This window comes from Leucoraja erinacea, chromosome 13 (genome assembly GCF_028641065.1).
Source record: "Leucoraja erinacea ecotype New England chromosome 13, Leri_hhj_1, whole genome shotgun sequence".
Classification (NCBI taxonomy): Eukaryota; Metazoa; Chordata; class Chondrichthyes; order Rajiformes; family Rajidae; genus Leucoraja; species Leucoraja erinaceus.
The window spans coordinates 24,060,086-24,072,218 of record NC_073389.1 but is presented as its reverse complement, the minus strand read 5'-3'; the positions used below and the strand labels follow the sequence as shown (position 1 = coordinate 24,072,218).

The following is a 12,133-nucleotide window of genomic DNA, read 5'->3' as shown; positions in this document are numbered from 1 at the left end:
CATGCAGAAATGCCCCGATCATGGCTGGCAGAAGATGCATTCAATCCTGCGGCTGCCGATAAATCAATCCCCATTCATCCCACCAGTCTCCAAAATGCTCATTCATATATATCTGGGGTGTCCATAAATCAGGCATTCGAAACCTAGAGAGGACATGTAGCTAATGATGTTACAGCTAGCACAGTTTCTCCCACTGTCAGCAGAAATCTGAATCTTTGGGGGCAACTAGTGACCTTCAGTGCAGAAAATTGCAGAAAAGCTAAGAGTGCATTGTGCAGGTTATGGAAATGAGATGGCAAATACAGGATCTGCACAGTGACATTGATGTCTTGCGCACACAGTTGCTGGTGCCTCAGTTTTTGATGGTCAGTGTAATGGAAAATGATTCTGGAATGCTTCCTTCACTGTTCAGTTTTTTTTGTTTTAGCTCTCTTCTGAGCTTCATGCTGCTATGACTTCCCCCCTGTGATCTGTCTGCACTTCACGGTGGCTTGGGGCTACCTGCAGGACAGGAGTTAATCAAGATAAACCATAGTGTGCAAAGTGCCAGGCACACAGGAGAGCTCCAGGTCCTTCTCCCCTGTGTTTTCCCTCTGTTCCACGACAGCTTTTTCAGCAGCTGTTGTTGCCACAGGAGAGTTCTTTAAGCTCTGTCTCGCTTCCCAGGTTTCAGCACAATAACGATGCTGCGGCTTTGAGCCTAGCTTGCACTCCAGATGGAATCTGCATTGGCCCCGTTTTGGCGCTTGATTCAGTGAACAAAATGGCACAGTCTTGCCTTTAATCAATTTTTGCCTTATTCTGTCAATCTCTTTTGGAGATCTGTGTTAGAGGAATACAGAAAACACATTTTGCATGCAAGAAATCAATTTTCCAAACATTTAAATACAGTGGCTACTTTAATCTCAACCTTCCTTCTCTGCCATAAAATCAAATTTGTTTGACTCATTGATCCTTTAAATAAAACTGTCTCTAGTTTGTCTGACTCCTGTATCATTTTGATTAACAATGACTAAGTCACTGATAGTTTGCTGTAATTATGAAAATAAGTCTCAATATGTTCAGTTTGAATGATTTCTTACCATTCAAAACAATGTATTTCATGGGACATTAATTGCAGTAAAGCAAAGACATATAGGCTTTACAATTAAAATAAATGCATTACCCTAAAGTTTAATATGACTGAGTATATATTTAATATATCCGAGTATATATTGGTTTTAACTTTGAAATTATGAACAGATCTCGGATCAGTACAAGCTGATTTTAAATTTGAACAGTCCATTAACAATGGGATAAGTGACAAGTTTATTTTATATTTTGCAATTTCACCTTCATTGATGCTTTTTTGCAGACTTCTGTATTAACATATAAGATGAATATCTTTAGATTTATTTTCAGGGAAACATTTTAAATATAGTGAAACCTTGATCTCTATTGTGATGTAGCTGTCACAGTCCCAGCTGATAACAGAATATAGCATTTAATAAATGTTCAGTGTTCAACGTTTAGACTATATTTACCCACTATTTAGCATGTATTTAATTTGTCAGTGAAGACAATTTTTTGCAGTCACTCTTTGAAATCTGAGAAAATAATATTTTATAGTAAACCTTAATGCTATAATTTAAAAAAATAATATTTTTCCTCATTATTTCACCCAATCAATTCCCTTTGGTGCTTTGGATGAACCAGGGGCCACTTCTTTCCTAACCATGACATAATGCTGATTGGACTGCTTTCAATCGGTATTTCTTAAAATGTTCATGCATTTTCACAGATAATCAGCACAACACAAAGATGATGAAAGCTTTCTCAATTTTCATAAATTTGTTCTGCTTTTAACATATTTGCCTCTTCTCCCTGCACCACTTCGTTCCTCATACTGGTCAGGAAGAGTCAATTCATGAGCAAGGGATTTTGATTTGGGGAATTCTTGGTGTGAGCATGGAATAAAATTAGGGAGTAAGAAAATCAATTAAAAAAGACTTTGATTTATAAAATGCCCGACAGAACCTTTGAGAATCATTCTCAGAAGAGAATATGACTAAATGGACATATGGGATCATACGGTCAGGCAGAACAGATTAAAGCCCTTTAACCCACCATGTCAATGGGTAACATTAAATGCTCATTTATACCAAACATTATTTAACAGCACTTGGTCTGACGCTTTCTATGCCTTAGTGATTCAGATTCTTATCTATATACTTCTTAAATGTTATGAGAGCACCAATCCCTCAGACTCCAAATTCCAAATACCCCCTGGATGAAAATAGTCATCCTCAGGTCCCATCTAAACTTTAAAAATGCTAAAAGCCTGCAGATGCTGGAAATTTGTGTGGGGTTGGGGGAGGGTGAAGTCTCTGAAAGTGCAAAAGTGGGGTGACAATGGTCATCTGGTTAATGATTGAATGGGAGCAGTTAGAGAGTGAGAACAGAGACAAAAGAACATTGAACTAGGAATTGTAAAAAGCAGACCAGGATGACATCAAAAAAGTACAAAGTGCTGGAGTAACTCAACTGGTCAGGCAGCGTCTCTGGAGGACATGCATAGGCGATGTATCGGGTTCGGACTTTCTTTCGACTGATTGTAGTGGGGGTGTGTGTGGGGTGAGGGGGTGGGGGGGTAGAGAAAGTTGGAAAAGAGGTGGGGTGGGACTAAGGTGATAGGTGCATACATGTGAAGGGGATTGATTGGCAGGTGATGGACAAAGGCCAGATATGAAAAGAAAAAAGTCTATGAAATAAGGTATGAGAAGTAAAATGTAAATCCAGAGGAAGGGATAAAGGTGGAAGGGGTAAGGGGAAAAAGGGGACAGGATTGTAGGAGATATGGGTGTGCATCCAGGTTGGGGACATGGAAGAGAGGATGGAAAAAGGGGAGGGGGAGGGGTTGATTGTTGATTAGATACCTTAGATCAGTGTTTCTCAACCTTTTTACCCTTGAAATAGTTTTCATGTCTCAGGGAACCCCTGAGTTGGGGGGTTGCCAGGCCTGCCACCATTTTGAGATCGCCATTTTGACTAGGGTTACAACGGCGATCTCTGGCGTCACAACGAGGACCCGTCAGCCGTGCCTGTACAGTTGGGGGAGGATTGCCCTGCCGGGATTGCCATTTTAACATCCAGCGTTGTGTATCGGTGGTGCTACTGGGGGAATATTGCTTTGGGGGAGGGGGACCCAACGGGTCCATGCTTAGTCTAGTTCAGGGGTGCCAAACTCATTTTAGGCCATGGGCCGGATTGGGCAAAATGCGACTTCATGCGGGACGGATCAGTTGCGGATGCGCGAACACGCACATGCTCCCACAGCTGTCGTTGTCTTCGTTTTTTCAACCTGCTCTCATGTGTTTCAGTCTGCTATAACTAAAAAGCGTTTCACTTTACGAATTTTGTTTCTTATGAAGAAGAATGCCTAACAAACATTACTTTTGTGATTGGTATTAACTTACAGTCGTAGGCTACAAGAAAGTTGTGATGAGAGAGAGAAAAAACTATGCTATTTTGTCTGAGATTGTTTTGGGAGCCACACACTTTCCTTTAATAAACCATTTGAAATTGAACATTCGCAGACACGGATGTAGACCTAACAAAACAAATTGTTGTTTCGATAGGCTTACATCTCCACTACTAATTTGCGCTGGCATCTGTGATTTTTGGCCATCTTACTCAGAGTCTCCCTCTGCTGTGCAGGCCAAGAGGATTTTTCCCATCGATGAAAAATAAAAGAGTTATTAGTGTTTAAAAAATGTTGAGATTCTCTCTCCTGAAGACCACGCCCCTACCGGAGGGACTATAAAACCCGGAAGTGTTGAGTGCTTCAGTCAGTCTCTGCAAGATGGGGGAGCGAGAGGGTCACATCTCTCAGTCTGAGCTGTGAATAACATGTCTACTAAACTGTGAGTGTGGTTTTACTGACCTTGAGTGCCCTTAGTGTGGTTTGAAAATGAAAAGGTGTTTGGTTTGAAATAAAGCACAGCAAATGGTTGGTGGTGGTTGGTTTTGAAATAAGGCTCAGCAAATGGTTGGTGGTGGTTGGTTTTGAAATAAGGCTCAGCAAGTGGTTGGTTTTGAAATGCAAATTATTAAAAGACAACTTCCTGTTTGCACTGTATATTGATTTTAGATAAAACTCTACCACTTGCGGCTGTGATTTTTGGCCATCTTACTCAGTCCCACTTCGCTCATCAGGTGCAGAGGATTATTCCCATCAATGAAAATTAAAATTGTTATTAGTGTTTAAAAAATGTTGAGAATCTCTCTCCTGTCAATCACGCCATGAAGGCCACGCTCCTCCCGGTGGGAGGGGGGAGAGATTTTAAAACCTAGAAGTGTGGATGTGGCTCAGTCTCTGCAAGATGGGGGAGGGAGAGGTCACGACTGTCTGTGCTGTGAATCAACTGACCACACTGAATGTCTACTGAACTGTGAGTGTGGCGTTTATGTGGTGTTTTGTGTGGATTTATGGTGGTTTCACCCTGCTTTAAATTGTATGAAACTGCATTTGAATGTGATGGCCTTGCACCCTGCATGAAATGGTATGAAACTGCATTTGAATTTGGTGGCCTTGCACCCTGCATGAAATGATATGAAACTGTATTTGAATTTGGTGGCCTTGCACCCTGCTTGAAATGGTGTGAAACTGCACTTGAATTTGGTGGCCTTGCACCCTCCTTGAAATGGTAGGAAACTGCACGATTTGGTGGCCCTGCACCCTGCTTGAAGTGGTAGGAAACTGCACTCAAATTCAGTGGCCTGTTTGAAGTGGTATGAAACTGCACTTGAATTTGGTGGCCTTGCACCCTGCTTGAAGTGGTAGGAAACTGCACTTGAATTTGGAGGCCATGCACCCTGCTTGAAGTGGTAGGAAACTGCACTTGAATTTGGTGGCCTTGCACCCTGCTTGAAATGGTAGGAAACTGCACGATTTGGTGGCCCTGCACCCTGCCTGAAGTGGTAGGAAACTGCACTCAAATTCAGTGGCCTGTTTGAAGTGGTATGAAACTGCACTTGAATTTGGTGGCCTTGCACCCTGCTTGAAGTGGTAGGAAGCTGCATTTGAATTTGGTGGCATTGCACCCAGCTTGAAATGGAATTTCAAGGAATAGCCGTGTCAACTGCTAGCCCACCAGCCGTGAGTGAGCTGCCAGCACTTCAGGCTTGAGTGACTGAGCTGCCACCCCAAGAATCCATTTGGCCCACAATGCCCATACTAGCCCCCTGGGAACCAGTCCCTTCAACCCACAACACCCATACTAATGCTCCAGAACCCGCCCCCCCCCCACTGACCACTAATATAGGAATTGGTGGAGAGGTGGAATATTGCACTGGGGGACCAGCCCTCCCGTGTGAACATGCGACCCAACGGGTCCCACTTAGTCTAATATTATATATAGTTCACAGCATGACAACCACAAAAAGAGATCTCAAGACAGTTGTACTTAACAATTTTTATTAATACAGAATTCACAAAAGCTCACAATGTTGCAGTCATGTTGGCATGCTGGCTAGTGGCAGTTTTAAAATGCATTAAATTCAACTACAATTTACTTCTGAAATGCTTTTAAGGGTTGCTTAACACTGTCCCATCTTATTAAATAACCTATTCCGTGGGAGCATCAGTTGCTACATTCGCAATGAAAAGAAAACAAATAAGTTAATGGTTGATTGACAGCCTGCTACTTACATTACAGTGTAAATGATAACATACAAATACTTAAAATAGAAGCAATATTATTTACTGGGTTCACGTAACAAACAGTAAAACTACTTGTTTTTTTTTTTTTTTTTTTTTTTTTTTTTTTTTTTTTTTTCTCTTTTTTTTTTTTTTTTTTTTTTTTTTTTTTTTTTTTTTTTTTTTTTTTTTTTTTTTTTTTTTTTTTTTTTTTTTTTTTTTTTTTTTTTTTTTTTTCTTTTTTTTTTTTTTTTTTTTTTTTTTTTTTTTTTTTTTTTTTTTTTTTTTTTTTTTTTTTTTTTTTTCTTTTTTTTTTTTTTTTGTTTTTTTTGTTTTTTTTTTTTTTTTTTTTTTTTTTTTTTTTTTTTTTTTTTTTTTTTTTTTTTTTTTTTTTTTGGTTTTTTGTCTTTTCACTTTACAAAGGGCAGGAGACCACATAGAGTGCCATGAGCAGTAATGTTTAATGACACCTTAATTACAAAACTTGAATTGTAGTTTAGATTCAGGGAAATCACAATTACCTTTCCCTTCAAGCCCTACAGTACTATTATATTATTTCCCCCAGTAATCCATTTTCCCCCATTTCTAAGCCCACATGGCAGAACAACAGTAGTGTATGAATTAAATCAAAACCTGAATATCTACGAGAAAGAGTCATCAATATTTGTCACTATAAATAAATTAGAAATTCCAGTGACACTGCTGAACAGCCTCGACCCACCTGCATACCGCATCCCCATAAAACTCATGTTTCCACATGCAGAGCCACAGAAAGCAAATATGGTACCTGCTATATCATAGTATGAATCCCATTAAGTTAACCAAGTAAATAAACTACAGCAATCTCCAGCATCTTAAAAGCTTTGATGTTCAAGGTAAAAAGAAGGTGCCCATTATTGCACAGCTCGATGCGAAAAAAACAGTGCACCACAAATAATAGAAAAAATATTCTGCTTGAGGATGCCGGCTGGTCTTCTACAAATTCTACATAACAAACTGACTAATTAGATCATGTCTCCTGCAAAAGAAAACAAGTTGTTAGAAAATGTGAGGGTTTTTTTGAGAATATTTGCATAAGCTCACTAGCATTTATTGTCGAGATTCCCCCGCTCCCTCTCTTAGCTTATTGATGCATTAATGAGGCCAGTATTTAATTATCATGGGCAGGAATGTTACATCACCCAAAATATCTATAAATTTTACTTGCAAAAAGAACCCACCTTTTCCTTGCATGTTTTACACCATTTCATACTGGTTCGCAGTGATAAATCGGGACAAACAGCAGGCCAGCAACATTCCAATTAACTGCAAAGATTAAAACAACATTTACAAATAATAATCTAAACATTATTAATATCCTTTAGCTTGGTGGAATTTTGTTTTGAAAATGGCAGGGCGGAGCGTGAGCAAGATGGCGCCTTGACATGACGACTCTTTGCGTGCGGTCCTAGAAGAGGATCTGCTATCATCCATTACAATCGCTCTTTTTTTTAATTTTATTTCAACAGCAGCTTATCTTACACTAACATACTCGCTTTCATTTCCTTTCAGACCTGTTGATATCTTGCACCGAATGTTGTACCCTTTATTCTTTATCAGTGCACTGTGGACTGTGTTCATGTATAGCCTTTTCTCTGTCTGGATAGCATGCAAACAAAAACATTTCACTGTACCTCGGTACACGTGAAAATAACAAGCTAAGCTAAACTGAACTAAACTAAAAAGTCAGGGTTAAGAAATTATCAATCTTTTACATGTGCAGTAAAATTTATAAAACACAGCCAGCTCTCTGTTTAAATCAGGACCAAATGGGAGAGTCTTATGATATTGGAACAAATATCCCTGAAAGTGTCTATCCTTCCCCTTTGCTCTAGGAGGTGGACTATGGAAAAACTAAAAAGAAAGTCTAGGCAACTAAAAGTGCATTAAATGTTATTACCATTGTTAGATATAATGAACCAAGATGGTGCTACCAACCAGACTGATTGCCACTGACAGCTGAATGCAAGATGGGAGGAGAGTGCATTGTGAATCCATTCATAAACAATGTCCAAAGTACAGAGGGAGTAGTGTGGGCCAATGGGACAGAAAGTGTGGTAGAATTGAGATTTAGAATGACAGATTGAAAGATGGATGAACCAGCAGTGGCTGCCTCGCCAACAGTCTGTCTGTCCTTTCTTCTTTTTGTTATTTTTAGTATGTTAAAAAGTATGTTTTAGTGTTCCTTGGTTTGTTTTATGGGGGAGTGGGTGTAGGGGAGGTGTTGGTTGGGGGAATTTTTTTTTCAATCTCTTACCTCGACGGAGATGCGATTTATTTACGCATCGTATCTCCATCCCCACTGTGGCTTAACATCGTATGGTTGGCGGCCTTTCCTGGAGACCGACGGGCGCTCCAAGCCGTGGGAGTCTGCGGGACTTTAACCCCAGAGCTTGTGATCCCATTGCCGGGGATCGAAGTTCCAACCGCGGGGCCTATGAACTTTAACATCGTGAAGCCCACGGTCTCTGGTAAGAAGAGGCCGACTCGGGAGCTCCATACCGCGTAGAGAGAGTTTCAACCGCCCAGACGCGGGAGTTTCGATCATCCCTACGGGGGCTTCGATCGTCGGCTGCGGGGGATTTGACTGCGGATGGTTTGACTGCCCCGACCGTGGGAGAACAAGAGGAAGAAGATTGAACTTTATTGCCTTCCATCACAGTGAGGAATGTGGAATCCACTGTGATGGATTTTTATGGTGACTTTCATGTGGTTATGTGTATTGTTGCTTTTCATTTAGTATGGCTGTATGGTAACTCAAATTTCACTGTACCTTAATAAATAAACTGACCTTGAAACCTTGAACATTTAGAGAGGGACAGGAGATCAGTATAAGACAAGCTGAGCTCATGAGTGATGAAAAGATGAGGCCACAGTAGGATGTTGTGAATGAGTTGAGATGTTGACAGACAGATGTATAAACTGTTTAAATCTTGAAGACAAGTTGATTGGCTGGTTGGACAATTTCATTGTTCTGTTGTTGGTACATATGACAATTAAACATTCGACTCGGAGTTGGATTAGAGGGGACTGTGAAAGAAATTTGAGGAGATGATTTGTTACAATGAAATATATCATTTTTTGGAAAAGGGATGGAAAGGGAAATATATTTTTTAATTATTATGCTACTCAAGACGAAAATCAATTTAACTGCAGCTATGAGTGAAATAATGAATTCATTTTTCTGGCATGTGTGAGAGTTCCCATTTTTGGTCTTGGCAAATAAATTTTGACATTGAGTTGCATGGTCAGAAAAAAAACTATAGTTTTTGTACCTGTAGAAAGGCAATTCCAAATGCAACCCCAGCAATAATTCCCATATTTGTCTCCATAAAGCTGGTCACCAACTCATAGCAGCCCTGTAAATTCAAATCAATGAACAAGTAAATTATATGTTCTATTTTCATCCATTTTACTGATATATTTACTTGGTTCGAACAACGCAGAATTACAGTAAACAATTACTTTTTTCCCCATACATGTGGATTTTATTTCTTTCAAATTTTCTACCAATTCAATGCTGCAATTTGTGAAGAATGGTAACATGCCTAGCAGCTGCTATCTACTTCCACAAAATCCTACATAACAGAGGGAGTTTATTTGATACATTGTGCCTATGGCACATTTTTTTAATGGAACTACTCAATTATTTTCACTCAACAACTCTTTCCCAGATGCCCTGCAGTTTTATTCCTTCTATGTACATTGTCCAACTCCCTTCAAAATCAATTATTGAATCTGCTCTACTTCTGAAAAATAACATCTTGCCGAGATGTTCATTTTTCCACTGTGTCACCATCTAGAATTTTCCTCAACTGAGCACAAGGACACTGCAATCCACTGCACTGTCCTGACTGCAATCTCAGCTGAGGCTGCGTACCAATTAGATCAGATCCAGTACCTTCAAGTCTGTGAGGCTCACGTTTCAACAGAATCCTACCGATCCATCAGAACTCTGAGGGAATTGTGAACATTTGCAATCCAATATATTCTCAAGAAGGACAGACCTTTTGAAGAAAACTCGCAAAATAACCCCCCATGTAGTTTTGTCTGTAAAAAGGGCCAGAAACTAAGGGGAACGATAAAGGGTGCTTTTTGATATGGAATTGGATAAGCAGCATGGGTGTACAACAATTATTGTACAGGAACTACCAAAATAGAAAAGGTGCAATTGAGAAATAAAAGTTAAGATGGACCTGAAAACAAAATTTATTTAATGGCAGTATGGTGGGGCTAAACTCTACCGATTTTTCTTGAAGCAAATAATTCCCTTTCCATTGAGACACAAGAGGCGCAGATGTAGGAATCTTAAGCACAACACAAAGTGCTGGAGGAACTCAGTGAATCTAGTAGCGTCTGTGGAGGAATGGACAGACGAGCTTTTGACACTTACTTCACCCAACTCCGCCTCATCTATCTTTATCTGTCTCCCGCCTACTACAAATAGTCTGAAGAAAAGTTATGTGGAGGGATAGGACATCTGTCCATTCTCTCCACAGATGTTGCCTCATCTGCTAAGTTCCTCCAGCACTCTGTGTTTAGTTCAGTGTCCATACTTTTCTAGGGTAGAGAATTTCAAAGATTCACTACAGATCCCACTCACAAAATGAATTAGCCTTTATTCTGAGACCGTGGTTATGGACTCTCCAACTCAAGGAAACAGCCTTGTCAAACCCTTTAATAATGTTTCAAAGCATTCTTCATGCTTCTCAACTCCAAGATGGTTAAAGAGTGTATAGGTTGAATGGCCTAATTTCACTTCATAGGATATTCACTGACTTGTTTCCTTACATTCTTTCCTCACGGAATCACCATAAAAACTGATTTTGATTTTGGGATTTAATAGACTGTCTGTAATGTTTGTGACTAAGACATTAATTGTAATCTTTGGTATCCAAAGGTTATAATACAATTAGAAGCTCTTTTTATAACATATTTCAGTTTTCTTGTGGATTCTGAAATAAAGGACAATTACATACAAAAGCAAATCTTTACTACAGGGTAAAATGCCCAAGGTCACTGTATGTTTTCAAACTTGGCATGGCTAAATACATACCTGCTGGTGGACTTTGGTGGCAGCAATAGTCATGTTCCGTAAATCCTCTGGGTTGCAGTCACTGCTTTTTATACAGCAACTCTGAGGAAAGCCATGCTTAGGCCAATAGATGCTGGTGCTCCAGTTTGTGTAGTTTTGTATACCACAGCAGTGCAGCTGGAAAAGATGAACGATCAATTTGTATAAGTTTGTCAATGCTGACGGCAAGAATCACAGAGCGAGAACCAAGGAAGAAAATGGGGTGAAAACCTGAGGACATAATATACCATACTTCGTCTTTACATTGATCTTAAAGAAGCGGAGATAATTCTTAAATGCATTGCTATCAGGAAATTTCTTTACAGCAAGCAACCCCTCAGTGAATAAACCTGCTAATTATTTCAGAGACAAGAGTCTATAATAATTAAGTAGCCCCACACCTGGTATATTAGTTCTAGGTTTATTATTATTGTCGGTACCAATGTACAGTGAAAAGCTTTGAAAAACTGAGCAGATATACCACATAAATACAATTAAGTCAAACTCAAGTAGAAAAGTGATTTAAAAGAGTAGAGCGATTATATCGGATGGTAGTTGATCATCACTGGGAAGAACATGCAGCGTTAACTTGCAGTATTGATTCCAATGGCCCAACTATTACCACAGCTATGACTTTATAACATTAATGACTATGCAGAAAAATGCAATTACTACACAAGTTTGCTGGAGACTATCATTTATCTCAAAAATAAATGACAACACAAATTATCAGAGTTGTGCAATTTCCAATTTCCAAACTACAGCTATGTCAGGCAAGCTTCATGTTCTGGTTTCATATTTTATAAATTATGCCATTTGCTGCAGCCAGCTGCCTTCAGTAATCTACTTTTAAAATAAAATTGAATTAATAAACTTACACTATTCTGCACATCATCAACAGCATGGCTTTGCTCATCCTTTCCATTGTAATTATGAACAGCATCAGTGTAAGTCTTGAGAAAAATATCTTTAATCTGCAGAAGGGCAAAAAGAATATACGCTATTTAGACAAAGAACAAAATATGCTGCTAATACTGTTTTTATTACACTATAATAATAATAATAATTTTATTTATAGAGCACTTTAAAAACAAACATAGCTGCAACAAAGTGCTGTACATCACTAATCATTGACAAAAAAGTTAATACACACCAAAAATAACAATCAAAAGAAAAAGTAGGAAAAGCCACATGTAAAATAGAAAAACATCAAAACCACACAAACAGAAGCAAAGCCTCAGGCATGGTCAAAAGCAGGGAGTACAAATGCGTTTTAACACTGGATTTGAAGATGGACAGTGAGGGGGCCTGTCTGATGTGCAGCGGCAGGGTGTTCCAGAGTG

The 12,133-nt window shown here is 39.2% G+C and overlaps 1 protein-coding gene across 1 annotated transcript in view; it reads right to left on the bottom strand.

The window, feature by feature from the left end:
* Positions 1 to 6,094: 6,094 nt before the first annotated feature.
* Positions 6,095 to 12,133, bottom strand: part of tspan7b (tetraspanin 7b) — a 67,468-nt gene continuing 61,429 nt past the window's right edge. Inside the window, exons 4-8 of the mRNA XM_055644598.1 lie at positions 11,669 to 11,764; positions 10,773 to 10,928; positions 8,992 to 9,075; positions 6,898 to 6,982; positions 6,095 to 6,695 (exon numbers count right to left, since the gene is read on the bottom strand). Of these exons, the coding sequence (XP_055500573.1) occupies positions 6,914 to 6,982; positions 8,992 to 9,075; positions 10,773 to 10,928; positions 11,669 to 11,764 (405 nt within the window). The 3' untranslated portion in view covers positions 6,095 to 6,695; positions 6,898 to 6,913. The remainder of the gene's footprint in view (positions 6,696 to 6,897; positions 6,983 to 8,991; positions 9,076 to 10,772; positions 10,929 to 11,668; positions 11,765 to 12,133) is intronic.